The sequence below is a fragment of the Xyrauchen texanus genome, chromosome 50 (genome assembly GCF_025860055.1).
Source record: "Xyrauchen texanus isolate HMW12.3.18 chromosome 50, RBS_HiC_50CHRs, whole genome shotgun sequence".
NCBI classification, from domain to species: Eukaryota; Metazoa; Chordata; class Actinopteri; order Cypriniformes; family Catostomidae; genus Xyrauchen; species Xyrauchen texanus.
Genome location: NC_068325.1, coordinates 8,767,988 through 8,787,936, shown reverse-complemented (window position 1 = coordinate 8,787,936; position 19,949 = coordinate 8,767,988). Strand labels below are relative to the sequence as shown.

The 19,949-nt window shown below is 41.5% G+C and overlaps 1 protein-coding gene across 6 annotated transcripts in view; it reads right to left on the bottom strand.

Annotated features, from left to right (window-relative positions):
- LOC127641038 (gamma-adducin-like) overlaps nucleotides 1-19,949 on the bottom strand; it is a 169,350-nt gene that overhangs the window by 14,901 nt on the left and 134,500 nt on the right. For all 6 annotated transcript variants that reach the window (XM_052123783.1, XM_052123788.1, XM_052123787.1 and 3 more), the window contains 4 exons: nucleotides 16,443-16,592; nucleotides 11,365-11,508; nucleotides 10,766-10,864; nucleotides 4,646-4,819 (listed from right to left, as the gene is read on the bottom strand). In XM_052123783.1, the coding sequence (XP_051979743.1) occupies nucleotides 4,646-4,819; nucleotides 10,766-10,864; nucleotides 11,365-11,508; nucleotides 16,443-16,592 (567 nt within the window). The remainder of the gene's footprint in view (nucleotides 1-4,645; nucleotides 4,820-10,765; nucleotides 10,865-11,364; nucleotides 11,509-16,442; nucleotides 16,593-19,949) is intronic.

Below are 19,949 nucleotides of genomic sequence, written 5' to 3'. Positions count from 1 at the left end.
TACATACAATTCATCCTCACATGACAGGACAATAAATGGAGGAAGGATGAGCCCTATTGAAATCATTCAATTACTGCCTTCAGAGATGAATGACTCAAAAGGCCTTCATGAATGAGATCAATAATTAAACTCTTTGAATTGGTTTGTACAATGAGTTACGCTTAAGAAAATTTGCTAAAGGTGTGTGAAAAGTCAAATACAAACACATTATGTAACCATACCCTAAAATTTTCCAGCATAAGCAGGAAAAACATATTGGCTCATTGGAAGCTGGTGTCAGCAGCTCTCACAGTCTCTGTAGCTGCTCACTAAACACCACACCATATCATTATCATTTCAGAGTTTATTCCACTTCCACTCCATTCTTTTCTCCCGGGTGAGAAAACAGACTTTCCACATGCTTGCTTTTCCATATCTCAAAGGGTGAGAGAAAAAAAAAGAACTGTCTGCAAAGCTGGAGAAAGATGCACAGAGCAGTATTTCCTGTACCTATTCAGCAGTGGTTCTCCGCCACTAAGTCAAGTTGTGGGCTTGCAGTCTGAATTGAACGTGATGAGATAAAATTAGCGTGTGCCGCAAAATAATGCATTTTGCTATTGCATTATGTATGGCTAAACGATAAATCTAAATATAATCAAGATATGACCTTTTGTGAAAAAAAATCTTAAACAACTCTATGACACAAGGTTTTTGTAGACAGAAGAGGAGATGAGATCATCTCTAAAGTTAAAACAGATCTTACAGCAATGCAGCGTGCAAGTTTATTAAATTATAAGAGAAATATTGCTTGGGTATCATAATATAATATTAGTAATTATAATACAATTGTAGGCCTAATAATATTCTGTTATACAGTGGGTACGGAAAGTATTCAGACCCCCTTAAATTTTTCACTTTTGTTATATTGCAGCCATTTGCTAAAATCATTTAAGTTCATTTTTTTCCCCTCATTATTGTACACACAGCACCCCATATTGACAGAAAAACACAGAATTGTTGACATTTTTGCACATTTATTAAAAAAGAAAAACTGAAATATCACATGGTCCTAAGTATTCAGACCCTTTGCTGTGACACTCATATATTTAACTCAGGTGCTGTCCATTTCTTCTGATCATCCTTGAGATGGTTCTACACCTTCAATTGAGTCCAGCTGTGTTTGATTATACTGATTGGACTTGATTAGGAAAGCCACACACCTGTCTATATAAGACCTTACAGCTCACAGTGCATGTCAGAGCAAATGAGAATCATGAGGTCAAAGGAACTGCCTGAAGAGCTCAGAGACAGAATTGTGGCAAGGCACAGATCTGGCCAAGGTTAGAAAACAATTTCTGCTGCCCTTAAGGTTCATAAGAGCACAGTGGCCTCCATAATCCTTAAATGGAAGACGTTTGGGATGACCAGAACCCTTCCTAGAGCTGGCCGTCCGGCCAAACTGAGCTATCGGGGGAGAAGAGCCTTGGTGAGAGAGGTAAAGAAGAACCCAAAGATCCCTGTGGCTGAGCTCCAGAGATGCAGTCGGGTGATGGGAGAAAGTTGTAGTAAGTCAACCATCACTGCAGCCATCCACCAGTCGGGGCTTTATGGCAGAGTGGCCCGACGGAAGCCTCTCCTCAGTGCAAGACACATGAAAGCCCGCATGGAGTTTCAAGATGGTGATAAATAAGATTCTCTGGTCTGATGAGACCAAGATAGAACTTTTTGGCCTGAATTCTAAGCAGTATGTGTGGAGAAAACCAGGCACTGCTCATCACCTGTCCAATACAGTCTCAACAGTGAAGCATGGTGGTGGCAGCATCATGCTGTGGGGGTGTTTTTCAGCTGCAGGGACAGGACGACTGGTTGCAATCGAGGGAAAGATGAATGCGGCCAAGTACGGGGATATCCTGGACGAAAACCTTCTCCAGAGTTCTCTGGACCTCAGACTGGGCCGAAGGTTCACCTTCCAACAAGACAATGACCCTAAGCACACCACTAAAATAACGAAGGAGTGGCTTCACAACAACTCCGTGACTGTTCTTGAATGGCCCAGCCAGAGCCCTGACTTAAACCCAATTGAGCATCTCTGGAGAGACCTGAAAATGGCTGTCCACCAACGTTTACCATCCAACCTGACAGAACTGGAGAGGATCTGCAAGGAGGAATGGCAGAGGATACCCAAATCCAGATGTGAAAAACTTGTTGCATCTTTCCCAAAAAGACTCATGGCTGTATTAGATCAAAAGGGTGCTTCTACTAAATACTGAACAAAGGGTCTGAATACTTAGGACCATGTGATATTTCAGTTTTTCTTTTTTAATAAATGTGCAAAAATGTCAACAATTCTGTTTTTCTGTCAATATGGGGTGCTGTGTGTACAATAATGAGGGAAAAAAATGAACTTAAATGATTTTAGCAAATGGCTGCAAAATAACAAAGAGTGAAAAATACTTTCTGTACCCACTGTATCTGTTATAATTCTGCACCAGCAATCATCCATGCAATTATTTAATCAGGCAATCCTGTGGCAGTAGCGCAGTGTATAAAATCATGTAGATACGATTCAGGAGTTTAAATTAATGTTCACCAGAATAGGGAACAAATGTGTTCTCAGTGATTTGGACCGTGGCATGATTGTTGGTGCCAGGCGGGCTGGTTTGAGAATTTCTGCAACTGCTGATCTGCTGGGATTTTCAAGCACAACAGTCTCTAGAATTTACTCAGAATAGTGCCAAAAACATCATCAACAGAGAATGGCCAGACTGGTTTGAACTGACAAAGTCAACAGTAACTCAGATTACTTAAAATCCAGTTCCAATCAAAACTAAAAAACTTGGGAGTAATTTTTGATTCTAATTTAACATTCGATCTTCACGTACGTAATACTGTTAGAGTTTCTTTTTTTCATCTTAGAAATATATCCAGATTACGGCCCATGCTGTCCTTTCCTGTAGCTGAAAAATTAATTAATACTCTGGTTTTTTCTAGAATTGATTATTGCAATGCCTTGTTAGCAGGAGCATCAAAATCTATTCTGAATAAACTTCAGTGGGTACAAAACTCTGCCGCACGTATTCTGACAGGACAAAGAGATCATATAAAACCTATTTTAGAGATCCTGCATTGGTTACCTGTTAAATTTTGTGTTGATTTTAAGATTCTGATGTTGACGTACAAGGCATTGAATGGACTCGCTCCTCAATATCTCACCGAGCTTTTAATGCCCTACATCCCAACACGTAATCTTCGCTCTGCTGATGCCGGTCTTTTAGCAGTTCCGGTAACGAATCTAAAAACAATGGGTGATAGGGCATTCTCTTCAGTCGCCCCAAAGTTATGGAACTCCTTGCCTTCCGAAATAAGATTTGCACCATCTTTGAAAAGGTTTAAAACATCCCTTAAAACGTATTATTTTACGGAAGCATTTGGGTAAAGGTGCTATTAGTGGTTGTTAATGAGATGTATCTTATGGTTTTACTCTGTCTTGATATTTATTTATTTTTTGTTGTTTTTAGGTTTGTAATCTTGTGTGAAATATTTTGTATTGTGTGATCATGTCTCTTTATGTAAAGCGCTCTGAGAATTAACTTTTAAAAGCGCTATACAAAATAAAGTTATTATTATTATTATTATTATAGATAACCGCTCCGTAAAACTGTGGTGAGAAAAATATAATCTCAGAATGCTATTCTGAGATGCGGGTTTGCTCTGTTTTGGCAGCACATGGGGGACCTACACAATATTAGGCAGATGATTTTAATGTTGTGCCTGATTGGTGTATGTAATATACATAAACAATAATTATATATTAATACTTTAATACTAATACTATACATACAATGAAAATATTATTGTCATAATTAATTATTATTAATATACATATTATATTGCAAGATTCTCACAGGATTTAATTTGTTTAACTGTAAATTTTTAAGTAGCGATTGAGTATTGACATGTACTCTTAAAGTGATAGTTCACTTAAAAATGACATTTCTGTAAATCACTCACTCACTTTTATGTTGTTGCAAATCTGTATGACTGTCTCCCGTGGAACTTAAAAGGAGACGTTAGGGAGAGTGTTAGTTTCAATCACCATTCACTTTTATGTATGTAAAGTAAGATGCAGGTACAGTGAATGGTGACTGAGGCATACTGCCTAACATCTTTTTTGTTTTACGAAAGGGGCAAATTCATACAGACTTGAGGGTGAATAATGACAGAAATTTTATTTTTGGGTGAACTGCCCCTTAACTACCTGTTAAAGTATTTGTTTAAGGTATCTGCCGAGAACAATAACATAAATGTACAGCCGTGGCCAAAAGTATTGGCAGTGACATAAATTTTGTGTTTTGCAAAGTTTGCTGCTTCAGAATTTGAAGATCATTTTTTCACATGTTTCTATGGTATACTGGAAATCAATGATAAGCGTTTCATACGTTTTAAAATATTTTATTGGCAAGAACACTCTCAATATATGTGACAAAGATGTGACTTTCCAGTTTTTCCAGTGTGATGATTCCTCCTTTATAGAGTTTAATTAGTGGTTGAGTGTCCTATACATACTTTGTGCATAAAGTATTTGTTCCCTGACATTGGTGTTGCTAATGCCAAGCTCAAACCAGCTATCGGAATACAGCAAATGTTTTTACACACAAAAGCGTACCAGGTTGTCCAGCATTCTCATGAGTGACTCAAACTCCAGCTCTCCCAGTCTCCATTTGTGTTGAGAGCCCATGTTGACTCCGGCTTCTGCCACCCCCTGCGTACGGGATTTATACTGTTCTAGATCCAACACGATCAAGTTTTCCATTCCCCCCGCACATGAGAATGCATTCACCTACAGAGAGAGAGACAGAGGCATTTTTGTGACAGGAATCTACAAAATAAATGGACATAATTCAAGTCCATCAAGTTCAGCGATGTATTTTTCTAAATGAAGCCAGGAGTAGAGATTTAATTTGGCAATGTCTCACTAAAGAGACAATTTGTCTCGTCTTTGCCACCAGATAAATCCAATGAAAACGCTAGTTACGTATGTAACTGTGGTTCTGTGAATTCCGGATGACCGCCAGAGGCAGTGCAAAGCACTAGTGGATAAATCGCTGCGCCAGCTAGATAGATCGAGAAAAATATAACAACAAAGTCACGTCATGACGCAGACCGAGACGCAAGGATATAACCCACAGCGACTCGGTGCCCAGCCTCAGAATGCTTTCTCGCGCATTCCGAGTGACGAGGATTCTGGCGGTCATCCGAATTCACAGAACCACAGTTACATACGTAACTAGCGCTCTGTTTCATTCCTACTGACCGCCAGAGGCAGTGCAAAGCACTAGTGGATGACGCATATCAACACAGTCATGAGGAATGCCACCCACCTGTAACATCAGGGTTGCTCCAGAAGGACTGCAGAGCTCACATCATGGGAAGCAGCCACGTTAACCTTGTAGAACCTCGCGAAGGTACATGGAGAAGACCAGGTAGCAGCTTCGCAGACATCTGCCAAGGAAACTCCCCGTAAAGTGGCCCAGGATGAAGACACGGCCCTCGTGGAGTGACAAGTAACACCCCTGGTAAGGGCAGATGAGATTTATTGTACGCCAACTTTATCGCCTCGACAATCCAGCGTGATAACCTCTGTTTGGACAAAGGTGCACCCTTGCGTACTCTCACCATAACAGACAAATAACTGATCCGTTTGTCTGAAAGAAGCGGTAGACTTAACATAGCACTTTAAAGCTCGTACAGGACACAGAAGATGAGACCCCCCATCTATATCTGTGTGATTGGAAGGCGGCTGAAAAGCAGCCAGATGAATAGACTGATTCACAAATTGTGGTAACAAAACTTTAGGGAGAAAGGCTGGATTAGGCCGAAGAATGACCCCAGAATCCTCTGGTAACCAGCGTAAACACATATCGCTCACTGACAAGGCATGAAGTTCACCAACGCGTTTAGTGGAAGCAACGGCCAACAAAAAAGACACTTTTAAGGACAACCACTTAATATCTGCAACAGCTAACGGCTCAAATGGTAATGTACAAAGGGACTCTAGAACAAGCGGTAAGTCCCACACAGGAAAGGGAGTAGAACGAACAGGCTTCAAACGCCTCGCTCCTTTAGAAAACTACAAACAAGGTTATGAGACCCAAGGGATGCACCACAAACTGGGTCGTGATAAGTCGATATGGCAGCAACATAAACTTTTAAAGTGGAGGCCGCCCTGTTGTTGTCAAATAGATGCTGCAAGAAACTCAGAACTGTCGGCACAGTACAGTGAACTGGGTCAATTCCTTGATCCCCACACCAAGAAGAAAATATCCTCCAACGAGCAGCATAAAGCTGTCGTGTTGAAGGAGCCCTAGCGTTGCCGATAGTGTTCACTACTGCTGGTTCACAATCCATTAACTGTGATCTGGACCCAAGGGCCAAACCCAGAGCTGAAGACGAGTTGGATCTGGGTGCCAAACACGGCCGCTCATCTGAGAAAGAAGGTCCCGCCTGGTGGGAAGCTGCCATGGTTCAGCCCTGCAACAGACTCAGAAGGAGAGGAAACCATAGCCTGGATGGCCATCGAGGTGCCACTAAAAGCACCCTGTGCTTGTAAAGGAATATACGATGTAATGTTTCCCACAGAAGTGGAAATGGAGGGAACGCATACAATAGGCAACTCGGCCATTTGTGGGCTAAAGCATCCTGCCCCAACGGGCTGGACATCTCGGTTCTCGCGAACCACAAGCGGCAATGAGTGGTCATTTCTGATGCAAACAGGTCGACCTCTGCCTTGCCAAACTGTTGCCAAATCAACTGCACTACATCCTGGTGAAGTCTCCATTCTCCGGAGCAGCAGATCCCTGGACAGAGCATCTGCCACTTGATTGTCCAATCCCGGAAGATGAACTGCCCTTAATGAGGCCAGCCGGCCCTGAGACCATGTGAGGATCTTGCGAGTTAGCATTAAAGATGCAAGAGACCTGGTGCCGCCCTGATGATTCAAATGAAAGACCGCCGACGTGTTGTCGGACCGGACAAGCACATGACGCACCCATCAGGTTTGGTAAGAAGTGTTGTAGAGCTAAGTACACTGCCTTCAACTCCAGGATGTTGATATGTTCTAAGGCCTCCCTGGGTGACCAGTGACCACCAATTCCCCTCTGGTTCCACGTTGCCCCCCATCCTGTTAGTGAAGCATCTGTCGTGATCACTTCCCGGCGAGAGGGTACCACCCCTAGAGGCACACCGGCTTTTAGAAATGTTACCTTTTTCCAGGGTTTCAATGCACGGACACAGGCCGGCGAAACGACAATCATACAATGGCGATGTCTTGCTGGATCTAGCCCCAAGCTGTTGCTCCACCTCTGAAGAGGCCTGAGGTGAAGCAAGCCCAAGGGGATCACGGGTGCAGCGGCCGCTAACATCCCCATTAGTTGCAGAAGAACACCATAAGTAAGTTTTGTCCCCTGACCGAAACGAGTCAGTAACTGACAAATATTGTCTGTTCGTGCGTGAGACAATGTGGCAGACATTGTGATTGAATTGAGTGTTATTCCTATGAAGGTTATGGTCTGTACTGGAACCAGATGACTCTTTGTGCCGTTCACAGTAAGGCCCAACCTCTGGATATGTTCCAGCACAATCCTGGTGTTGTGTAACGCATGCCGTCTTGTTGGGGCACAGAGCAGCCAATCGCCTAAATAGGGCAGAATCCTCATGCCCTTGGACCAAAGAGGAGACAGGGCCGCACTCATGCATCTTGTGAAAACACGAGGAGCCAGAGATAGACCGAATGGTAGAACTCTGAACTGATAGGCTTGATTCCGAAAGCTGAATCTTAGGAACTTCCTGTGGTGGGGAGCAACGGGAACATGGAAGTAAGCGCCCTTCAAGTCCACACTCACGAACCAGTCTCCTTTCGTCACAGATCGAAGAACGTCGACTGTGCGTAACATTCGGAAAGGAAGAGACTTCAAGAACACGCTTAGGCGCCTCAGGTCCAGAACTGGACCGAAAACCTCCATCTTTCTTTGGAACAAGGAAGTACGTGGAGTAAAACCCGTCCCTCTGACTGAGGGGAAGAACTTTTTCTATGGCTCCTTTCAGTAACAGTGAATGAATTTCTAAGGAAAGGGCCATTGAACTGGTTACATCTTTGACAACTGTCGGAAAGATTCCTGAAAACTTCGGAGGCCGGCGCCGGAATTGTAGAGTGTATCCTCTGCTCAAAGTCGCCAGAACCCAGGGGTCGGACACTGTATTTTCCCAGTAATGTAGATGCTGGACAGTGAAACGACCGACCACCGCCCCATAGCTTCAGGGTTTTTGGCCTCTGCCTTTAGGACCCGTGGGGGCGCTGACGTGGTCTCCCCTGCTGGTGACGGTGAAACGGGCGACGCCCCTGAGCCTCCTCTGCACCTCTATGCTGCCGTGGAGCCTGAAGCTGAGAAATGTCCGGCTGCCGCGACTCGATGCTCTGAGCCCAGATAGTGTGGGCGAGCCGGAGTCAGAGGCACTCTAAAAGGTGGTGCTCGTGGAACCTGAGTCAGTTGTCGTGTGGCTTCTGACAACTTCATTCTCTTCTCCAATACCTCAGAAACATTGGGGCCAAAAAGATGTCCTGGTACAATTGGCAGTTCTCTCAGTGTCTTCTTACAATCTTCAGGTAGCTTTGCCTGAGCAAGCCATACCTGACGCCGGGCTGTTAGGAGGGTCGCTGAAAGTGTCCCAAGTTCCCGAGTCACATGACCCATAGTCAACAGAGCCGTCTGTAAGAACTGAGATGCAGAAGCGCCAACGCCGCTGACTCTAATGTGTTGCTGCAGGCAAGGAGCAGCTGGCAGATAGTATTCTCAGCTCGAGTTATATAGGCTACCGACTCGTATGCCTTCTTTAAGAAAGTGTCAGTACGTCCGCATTGTGCACTTGGGCAGCGTACATTGCCTCTTAGAGCCTCATCTGGTGATACAACCAAAGCTGCAACTGGCTGTTCAATTGCAGGTGCCCGCCCTACCCCAATGGAGTCAGCCTCAGCCATTGTGGCAAGAGTGCGGGCTGTCTTTGACCTCCTCTTAGGCACATTGGGACTGGTAAGTGCACTGGAGAATTCTGTCACAAAATCCTTACACGGTGGCATTGTGAACACATTACTATCAGCAGCTTGTCTGAAGAACACATTGGTTTGAATGGGTTGGACAGGTGATTTGTCAAGACCCAAACGAGCCACTGCCATCTGCAGAACAGATAACACATCATCTGGAGAAGATGGGCCTGCGCCCGATGAATGTACAGACCCACCGCTCGAGCCACCTGTAGCATATAGGTTAGAAAAAACATCGTTTGGGAGGGTGGGTTGTATGTCAGGTTCCACCGATTCTCCATCAAGAAAATGTGAATTAGACGCGCTCATGGAGAGAGCGTCAAAATCTATAGCATGTGGGGGTTGGAAATCACTCTCATCCACTGGTGTTTTCTCAGTATGTGGGGCCGACACTGGGGGTTGTAGAGACTGAAGAAGACGTTTCATCTCCATCATTTCTGAAGAGAGAGACGCTACCGTCTTCGATAACAAGTGTTCTGAAGTGTCTATCTGTATTACAGATTTCTTTTTGCTCTGCGGAGCGCCGGCCGCTGCTGACGCGCGACGCTTTTGAGCGCGTCGCGGCTGTTGTGCGAGGCAAACAGGCGAATTAATGTCTAACTCAGCAAGGCGAAGCTGTCTCTCTGACATCGGTAGCATACTACATTGCAAACACGGATCAGTCAGGGCCTCCTTTAGATGTTGAGCACCTAAACATGATGGGCAACGATCGTGTCCGTCGTCGGGAAGAAGTGTATTCGGACACAACTTGCATCTTGAGACGGAGATGACAGAGCTATGATCCATGACTCCGTCAATAACACGTCCTCGGTTAGCACCGTAGGCACTTATAACTGTAATAACACCCACCGAAAATTCTATAATGAAACGCTCTTACAAGTACATAAAGTCAAGTCTGCCTTTGGATAGAACCACGAGGCATGCGATGACAAGCACAATGGCAAGTATACAATTAATCTAAGATGTGAAAACAGACATAACGTTATAGGTATGCGGTGGACGCAACCTAAGCGCGGTCGAAACCAGCCACCGGATAGTACCGTGAAGCACAGAGTATCGCCGACACAACCACAATAATTGTATACACTCACGTAATGGGGAAAAATCCAAGATATCCGTCCTGATGATAGTGTAGAGCCGCTGTCACAGCTTGAGAGGGCGAATCCTCGCAACTCAGGAAAGCTGCACGGGACAGCGTGAAAAACAACGACCTATCAAAAGCGAGAAAGCGAAAGAGGCTGGGCACCGAGTCGCTGTGGGTTATATCCTTGCGTCTCGGTCTGCGTCATGACGTGACTTTGTTGTTATATTTTTCTCGATCTATCTAGCTGGCGCAGCGATTTATCCACTAGTGCTTTGCACTGCCTCTGGCGGTCAGTAGGAATGAAACAGAACCTTACTTCCTGTAAGGTGTGTGTAACTGCATGTGCATTTGAAAACATCAACAAAATCCAATAAAGGACTGTACAAATCAGCAAGGGAAGGAAGGAGAACATGAGACTGAGAAAGAGGGACAGAAAATCAAACAGTTGGAGAAAAAACATGTTCTTGTTTTGCTTAATTTAAATGCTGATTGTACCCAAAACTGCTGTCTAGGTAGGCAGCTCACTAGGCTTTGAAAATTAAAAATATCTTTAAATACAATGCAGCTCCAATGATGAACTCAATCCAGGCTCTTGAGCACATTACCTGAATCTCACAGGCAATTTTGACATTGTAAATGTAGTGGAAGGTCTCTTCAATGGTCTCCCCGAGAGCAACAACCCCATGATTCCTTAAAACCAACACCTGCAGAAAACACACACACACACACACACACACACACACACACACACACACACACACACACACACACACACATGTTGTGTTTCCATGTTTTATGGGGACTTTCCATAGACATAATGGTTTTTATACTGTACAAACTTTATATTCTATCCCCTAAACCTAACCCTACCCCTAAACCTAAACCTTACAGAAAACTTTCTGCATTTTTACATTTTCAAAAAACATAATTTAGTATGATTTATAAGCTGTTTTCCTCATGGGGACCGACAAAATGTCCCCACAAGGTCAAAAATTTCGGGTTTTACTATCCTTATGGGGACATTTGGTCCCCACAAAGTGATAAATACACGCTCACACACACACACACACACACACACACACACACACACTTACTTCATTGGTGAGAAATAAAGGGCATAAGATGATAAGTTTCTTACCTTTCATACTCAATAGCATGCATCCTTGAGTTTTGCATTCTAGAGTCAAAAGAGTTTGTGGTTTACCTTGGTGGAGGGTCCGAGAGCTTTCTGGAGCTCTTTACGCTCATCCTGCTCATCCAGGCTGCCTTGGTAGTTGTAGTAGGCGATGTCACCCAAGATGAGAGCCTCTTGAGAAATTGGCAAAATACCGCACTTCATAGACGACACCTGACATGACAAAGATACAAGACAGATTCATGTAGAAATCATGATATTAAATTATTTTGTTATGCACTAGGGATGGGCATTTTGGTCATTTTGTCAACTCAATACTCATGTACATAACTGAACATATAATAACATTCCTGACAAATATATTTGGCAGCTGCATTATGTATTGTTGTTCCAGTGTATCATCTATTCATTATTATAGACAGTTATAAAATAATCTGTTACAAAAGATTGTATAATCAAAATAAAATGCTTCATATTTTGTCATTATGTGAAGATTCGCTGCCCAACTCAATGAAAACATTAACACAACGCGCGTCTGTCTGTACTTCCTTCTGATTTTTTAGTGACTGTCTGAATAGTCTATTTTCAAATCACGGTTGGCTTAACAGGAGACACTATAACCATAGCGTTTTTAATATGCATGTTAAGTTGAAGTTCAGTTTTGAATATGCTGCATTCCGTTTCATTTAGCTGCGCTCTGTCTAGCTGTTTGAAACACTTGCCTGCTGTATATGCGCTTCTTCAGAGCAGTGCATCCACTGCCACACAACTGGTGTGTTTGTGCATGTCTCCGCACATGTTTGATCCTGTGGGGAAAGCCATGATGCTCTGTATTGTTGTTGCTGTGATGATTCATGAAGCGTTCCATTCAACTCAAGAGAGTTGGAATTTCCACCTTTCAACTGGGGAAAGCGCAACGGAATGACACCTTATGTCGGACTTCTAACTTGGAAACTCGTATGGAAATCTTCAACTCTCATTTTGTCATGATGCAGGTGAGTGTTAATCAAGCAAACATTTCGGCACCCAGGGCATGGAGGTTTACAGGCAGTGACAAACACTTTTATTAAATAACATCCGTTAACAAGTCAAAAGGTCTTACATTAAAGGATAATCAAATGTGTTTAGCAAACATTTTGCAGATACAGGTGTTCAAAACATGGTTAATTATACTCTCTTTTGATTATCGTAAAGATAGCATTGCAGCGTCGTATATCAGTTGGTTTCTATGAGACGTCTCTGACAATCAATGTACCCCTCAAGATCACAATGTAATCGATCTCAAAATTAAAAATAAGCTCCTTTGACACTGAAACAAGATTCTTGGAGAATCAATATTTAACAAAATACATTCGTTTAATAGCGACATTGAACTCACACATAAATACATCAAAGTACTAAGTGAAACGCAATGGCCAACACAAGGACAACTTGTCAGCTGGGCTCTCTCTGATGGATGGAGGCAAGAGCCAGGCAAACATCTTTTATTAAAAACACTTTTCAGTGACACAAAATAAAATTGTTTTTCAGCACACAATATCTTTGACACACCCACACACAGCTTATTGTGTCTCTCACACAGTTGACTTTTCAGCCCAACGTGGAATGCACAAGTCAACTCGGGCTGTGTGCAGTTGTCAGGTAATTGTCACTGAATTTTGAATTAAGTGAAAAGTCACATCATGCATGATCACCATCGATCATCGTTTTCATGATCGATCATTGCTGCCACGTCTGAGTACCGGAGTACTCATGCCCATCCCTAGTACGGACTATCACCAAGGCGGAGATGTTATGTTATGAAAATGTTAATGAAAAATCACCTTCTATGGCCCTTATTGTCTATGTTTAAAAAATCTGATACATATTTTTTTGTTTTTTCCTTAACCCTTGCACTGTTTGTTTGTTCTAACACCTTTTGTGTTCCCATTCAAAAATGACCAGACCACTAAGACTGATAAAAAAATCTCTCTCATATTGCATATATTATTCCAAGCTATTGAATTAGATATTTTTTCAACTTCGTTTATAGTATTTAACAGATTTTTTTACTTTTTTAAATATTTAAAAGAATACATTTTTATTGAAGTAATCATTGACCTGAGCTTATACCTGACTAGTGGGAGGCAATAATTATTATTTAATAAATTAATAACCACTTGCTTGATCTAACAAAATGTGTCATTTTAAAACTTAGAATCTGGACTTTACAACAGACTATCCTGATTCAAACGAGCCCAAACACAACATAATATAAGTCAGGGTTTCTGCAGGTTTCACAAAGTCAAATTTAAGACTTTTTAAGACCTTTTTAAGACAATTATGAATGAAATTTAAGACCTATATCACGACATTAAAAAAAACGTACAAAGGAAACGCAGAGTCTCAAAATTACTTGCAAAGAAAATGAATTTATTCAAACTGAACATAGTACTGAAGACAGCATTTTTGAACTACAGAAAAAAAACAGAAACACATTGACCTGAGTTTGCGGATGCGTGAGTGTGCACTACATTGATCTCAGCTCTTCTCTCTTGGCCAGAATCTCCTCCTCAATATTCTTGAGCTCAGCTGATTTTTCCTTGCTGGCCCTCCTAACATAACTTTATATATTTAGGCTATTTAACTGTAACATGAGCCTGTTGACTTATGTTTGACTGAATCTTTTAACTTGCTTTATTTCTTGACTTATATAGCTTCTTATACCTTTTAGGCTACTTATACTTTAATAATGGCTATTATTGATCAATAAAACTGAAATTTAACAAAAAGAGACAGGGTTGTGTCATTTTATTTCATATAGCCTATGTAACACTATTTTAATATATAGCCTATATATAATATATCACCAACACGTCATGTATTTTTTCATGTATGGGAAGAATTTCATATATCAATTTCCATAATAACATAATTAAAATTGCATTTCGAATCGCTGTGAATACGGTAAGACAGTGGAAGCTCAGGTAAACCTCAATCACAATTTATCTTAACCAAAAACTGTTTTAGTATTAATAAAATTAATAGAAAGGTTGGTAGCTAAGAGTAAAAAAAGATATTAATTTTTTCAAATTAAGATATTAATAAATTCAAAGGATTGTGTCATGTTACAGCTATTATAAGCAGCACACGCATTAGCCAAATGACCGGTGTTTGCTCTCCTGATCACAACAGAAGTGACGTAGATAGTGACGTGTGCAAAACTGTCCCAATTCTGCTTTTCACAGCTTCGGGCCCTTGCGCACTTACTCTGCTAAGTGCACTTTCAACAAGTGTCCACTTCGAGGAAGACCTTAGGGCGTAGTGTGGATATTGGGGCAGGGCCTTCCTGTTTTCGGTCGAAGTCCACAGTAGTCGATTGTCGAGTTCAACGCGCGCGATCATTGGTAACTAAGCAATTCAAGAGAACGCGCCCCATTTAAGTCAACAGGGTGCACGTTTTAAAAAGAGGATAACACGGTGTAGGCAACACCGATTTTTGTCGTTGTTCTCTGTACTGACAGCACTCCAAATTTACCAAAAAATTAGCTCAATGTTAAAATTGACCGGAGTTCTCATTTAATACAACAGAAAATACCACTCTAATCACCCTTTTGCTAATGAAAAAAAAAAAAATCTATAAACAAAGTCGTAACAGCTAAAATAATTTTAGCTAAAATTTATTTCTTTGCTAAAATAAAACATTTACTTACTTTCACATGTTTCATTAAGTCCTCGGCAGTTGCATGACCTATGAACTGGGATCCCAGGTATCTTGACTGCACCTGCCCGCCCTCCCAAAAACGTACGTGCAGGTCCAGCTGTTTCGTTTTGGTGGTGCGATTCAGACTTTCGTCGAACATCAGCACGAACGGTCCCGTGATTTTGGAAATTAGTTCTCTTTTTATAAAATCCACTATTCCAAAGCGCGTAATGTAGGACGTTTTATCTTTCCCGCATCTGAAGGATTTAGCTATATCAGAGTCCGGAAACATTGTTTGAAACAATTCCCCGATTTCCTCATTCGCACTGTAGGACTGGTGTCTTGTCACCGTGTGGAGAACCCAGAGCACCTCCGCTTTTAGTGTTGGCTCTGATCCAAAAGCAACACGGAGGTCGATTGCGGGAGTTGCGGAGCTACTGTGTGGGCCTAGCCTAGGCAGTGTAGAAGTAGTGCTGGAGCCGCCAGATACTTGCAAGAACTGGCTGATGGCTGCCGTTTGCTGGAGATCCTTCACAGCAGTTAGATGTTTTTCACTTTTTGAATGAGACTCCAGCGCCCGTACACCCAACGTTCCCAATTTAATAGCTTTCTTGCATAAGAAGCAGTAGGCTTCAAATGCTTTATTTGCAACTGGCTTTAACCAAGCACGAAATTCAGATTTTTCATGCCAATTATCGCTAAACTTGCACTTCCCCATAGCTGAATAAATCCGTTTTACGTCTTTCTGTGGTATCCGAGAGACTCGCGCCAATAACACGAAAGCTCAAAGCTGATTGGCTGTTGCATGTTGGTCTATTTTGTAGTCGTAATACAGCGAATTATATTTGGACTAGCGAAATAAGAAACTACAACACCACGGAATAAAAAAAAAAAAAACATTCCAAAGCGCTGCGGGAGCATTTAAATGAGATTTACATGGACGTAGGAAAATTAAGACCTGTTTAAAATGATTTAAGACCTAGAACACAATACTTCAGCAAATTTAAGACTTTTTAAGGCCTTAAATTGTGATTTTGAAATTTTAAACTTTTTAAGACCCCGCGGAAACCCTGTAAGTAGATCTTTAGACTGGGAACACCAGAGTTGTAACATGTGAAATAAAACCAATAAAACTTTATGAAAATTATCAATGTGTTCAGATACCCTGTGTAAAATAAACTACAGCTTTCACAAAAAAAAAAAACAAGTTAATTGAAACACAATAAAACGATTAAAAGTGATAATGAATCCACTAAAACTGATGCACTACATAAAAAAAGTGTTTAAAACTCAAAATATAACATTGATTGTGTTGGGGACACCTGTCTTTATTCATGAATATCCTCCATGTTTCATGCATACTCCATATTGTGTATAAGCTCCATTATAAATTATATTTTTGGGGAGATGGAGTGCCTGTGTGTATCAAACTACATTTTGTAGGGTGTAGTGGGCGGATGCTTACAGCAGCAGTAGCCGGTGTGCTTATGTGAATGATGCAGCGCACGTCGGGCCTCATGGAGTAGATGGCAGCGTGAGGGCTGAAGCCAGCCGGGTCAATCTGCAGGTTGGTGGAACCCTGATCGACAACATCACCAAGAATATTCACCTTCATCTGGAGAAAGAGAGAAATTAGTAGAGTGGCATAATAGTTTATGAATAGAGATGTTTGTCAGCTTGTCACCAGTTTTGGAATGAAGAGGATATTAAAAACCTAATATTGAATTGCTTCTCACCATTTGATAACCAAATCATGCAGCCCTAGTTATTACTGTAAATAAACCAGTACGCAAACCTTCATAATGAAAACAAGATGACATGACAAACCTAGGTCTTTATTCCCTTCTTTCCCATATCCTAAACTTCCACTCACGGTTGAAGTCAGAAGTTTACATACACCTTAGCCAAATACATTTAAACTCGTTTTTTTCACAATTCCTGACATTTAATCGTCGAAAACATTCCCTGTCTTAGGTCAGTTAGGATCACTACTTTATTTTAAGAATGTGAAATGTCAGAATAATAGTAGAGAGAATGATTTTTTTCAGCTTTTATTTCTTTCATCACATTCCCAGTGGGTCAGAGGTTTACATACACTTTGTTAGTATTTGGTAGCATTGCCGTTTAATTGTTAAACTTGGGTCAAACATTTTGGGTAGCCATCCACAAGACTTCATCATAAGTTGCTGGACATTTAGCCCATTCAGGGTTTCTGCAGGTATCATCAAATCTAATTTAATGCCTTTTTTAATGCCATTTTGTAAAAAACTTTTAATGCCATACATGACCCATGACTAACAATGTGTGTGTATATGTATATATATATATATATATATAGAATAAAAATGTTTATTCTTGCATAATATTGTTTGTACAATCAGGCATTTTTTAAATGGCGTTCAAGGATGAACCAGACTTGTGGAGGTCCACAACATTTTTTTTCCTGAGATCTTGGGTGATCTCTTTAGATTTTCCCATGATGTCAAGCAAAGAGGCACTGAGTTTGAAGGTAGGCCTTAAAATACATCCACAGGTACACCTCCACTTGACTCCAATTCGCCTATCAGAAGCTGATTGGCAAATTGCCTAAAGGCTTGACACAATTTTTTTATTTTCCAAGCTGCTTAAAGGCACAGTTAACTTGGTGTAACTTCTGACCTAGTGGAATTGTGATATAGTCAATTAAAAGTGAAACAATCTGTCTGTAAAAAATTGTTGGAAAAATGACTTGTGTCATGCAGATATATTTATTGGACCCTTTGAAGTATGGACACAGTTATAGTATATTTTGAAAGAAGACACTTTGGGCTTTATTTCAGAATTAATATATGTTGTTATTTTTTAAAGTCAGAGAACTAAACTAAGTTTATATTAATGGAAATATTTCATGCTGAACATGTTTTTATCCATCCATCCATCCATCCATCCATCGTCAACCGCTTATCCTGTGTACAGGGTCACGGGGGGCTGGAGCCTATCCCAGCTAACATTGGGCGAAAGGCGGGGGACACCCTGGACAGGTCGCCAGTCCATCGCAGGGCACATGTTTTTATAATTTAAAAAAATAAAAGTGCCAAGACAACCCAGAAATACAATGTTCTCAAAGCCACAAGTCTAAAGAAGTTATGTTTCAAATTTGAAGAGAGGCTCCTGTGAGCATTTTTTCTCTGTAAATTGCTGGAAGCATATTGAGTAAAATTAAGGCTCCGCCTCTCAAATTCAACACAATCTCCGACGGTACTACTTGGCTATTATGAATGAAACTAATTTTACTTTTTTAAAATAGACTTTGGAGATGGGCTTGTTTTGTTTATAAGACTAATATACGGAAAGTATTCAGACCCCCTTAAATTTTTCACTCTTTGTTATATTGCAGCCATTTGCTAAAATCATTTAAGTTCATTTTTTTTCCCTCATTATTGTACACACAGCACCCCATATTGACAGAAAAACACAGAATTGTTGACATTTTTGCACATTTATTAAAAAAGAAAAACTGAAATATCACATGGTCCTAAGTATTCAGACCCTTTGCTGTGACACTCATATATTTAACTCAGGTGCTGTCCATTTCTTCTGATCATCCTTGAGATGGTTCTACACCTTCAATTGAGTCCAGCTGTGTTTGATTATACTGATTGGACTTGATTAGGAAAGCCACACACCTGTCTATATAAGACCTTACAGCTCACAGTGCATGTCAGAGCAAATGAGAATCATGAGGTCAAAGGAACTGCCTGAAGAGCTCAGAGACAGAATTGTGGCAAGGCACAGATCTGGCCAAGGTTAGAAAACAATTTCTGCTGCCCTTAAGGTTCATAAGAGCACAGTGGCCTCCATAATCCTTAAAATGGAAGACGTTTGGGATGACCAGAACCCTTCCTAGAGCTGGCCGTCCGGCCAAACTGAGCTATCGGGGGAGAAGAGCCTTGGTGAGAGAGGTAAAGAAGAACCCAAAGATCACTGTGGCTGAGCTCCAGAGATGCAGTCGGGTGATGGGAGAAAGTTGTAGTAAGTCAACCATCACTGCAGCCATCCACCAGTCGGGGCTTTATGGCAGAGTGGCCCGACGGAAGCCTCTCCTCAGTGCAAGACACATGAAAGCCCGCATGGAGTTTGCTAAAAAACACCTGAAGGACTCCAAGATGGTGATAAATAAGATTCTCTGGTCTGATCAAGATAGAACTTTTTGGCCTTAATTCTAAGCGGTATGTGTGGAGAAAACCAGGCACTGCTCATCACCTGTCCAATACAGTCTCAACAGTGAAGCATGGTGGTGGCAGCATCATGCTGTGGGGTTGTTTTTCAGCTGCAGGGACAGGACGACTGGTTGCAATCGAGGGAAAGTTGAATGCGGCCAAGTACAGGGATATCCTGGACGAAAACCTTCTCCAGAGTGCTCTGGACCTCAGACTGGGCCGAAGGTTCACCTTCCAACAAGACAATGACCCTAAGCACACCGCTAAAATAACGAAGGAGTGGCTTCACAACAACTCCGTGACTGTTCTTGAATGGCCCAGCCAGAGCCCTGACTTAAACCCAATTGAGCATCTCTGGAGAGACCTGAAAATGGCTGTCCACCAACGTTTACCATCCAACCTGACAGAACTGGAGAAGATCTGCAAGGAGGAATGGCAGAGGATACCCAAATCCAGATGTGAAAAACTTGTTGCATCTTTCCCAAAAAGACTCCTGGCTGTATTAGATCAAAAGGGTGCTTCTACTAAATACTGAACAAAGGGTCTGAATACTTAGGACCATGTGATATTTCAGTTTTTCTTTTTTAATAAATGTGCAAAAATGTCAACAATTCTGTGTTTTTCTGTCAATATGGGGTGCTGTGTGTACAATAATGAGGAAAAAAAATGAACTTGAATGATTTTAGCAAATGGCTGCAAAATAACAAAGAGTGAAAAATTTAAAGGGGTCTGAATAATTTCCGTACCCACTGTATAAAGATAATATACAGTTT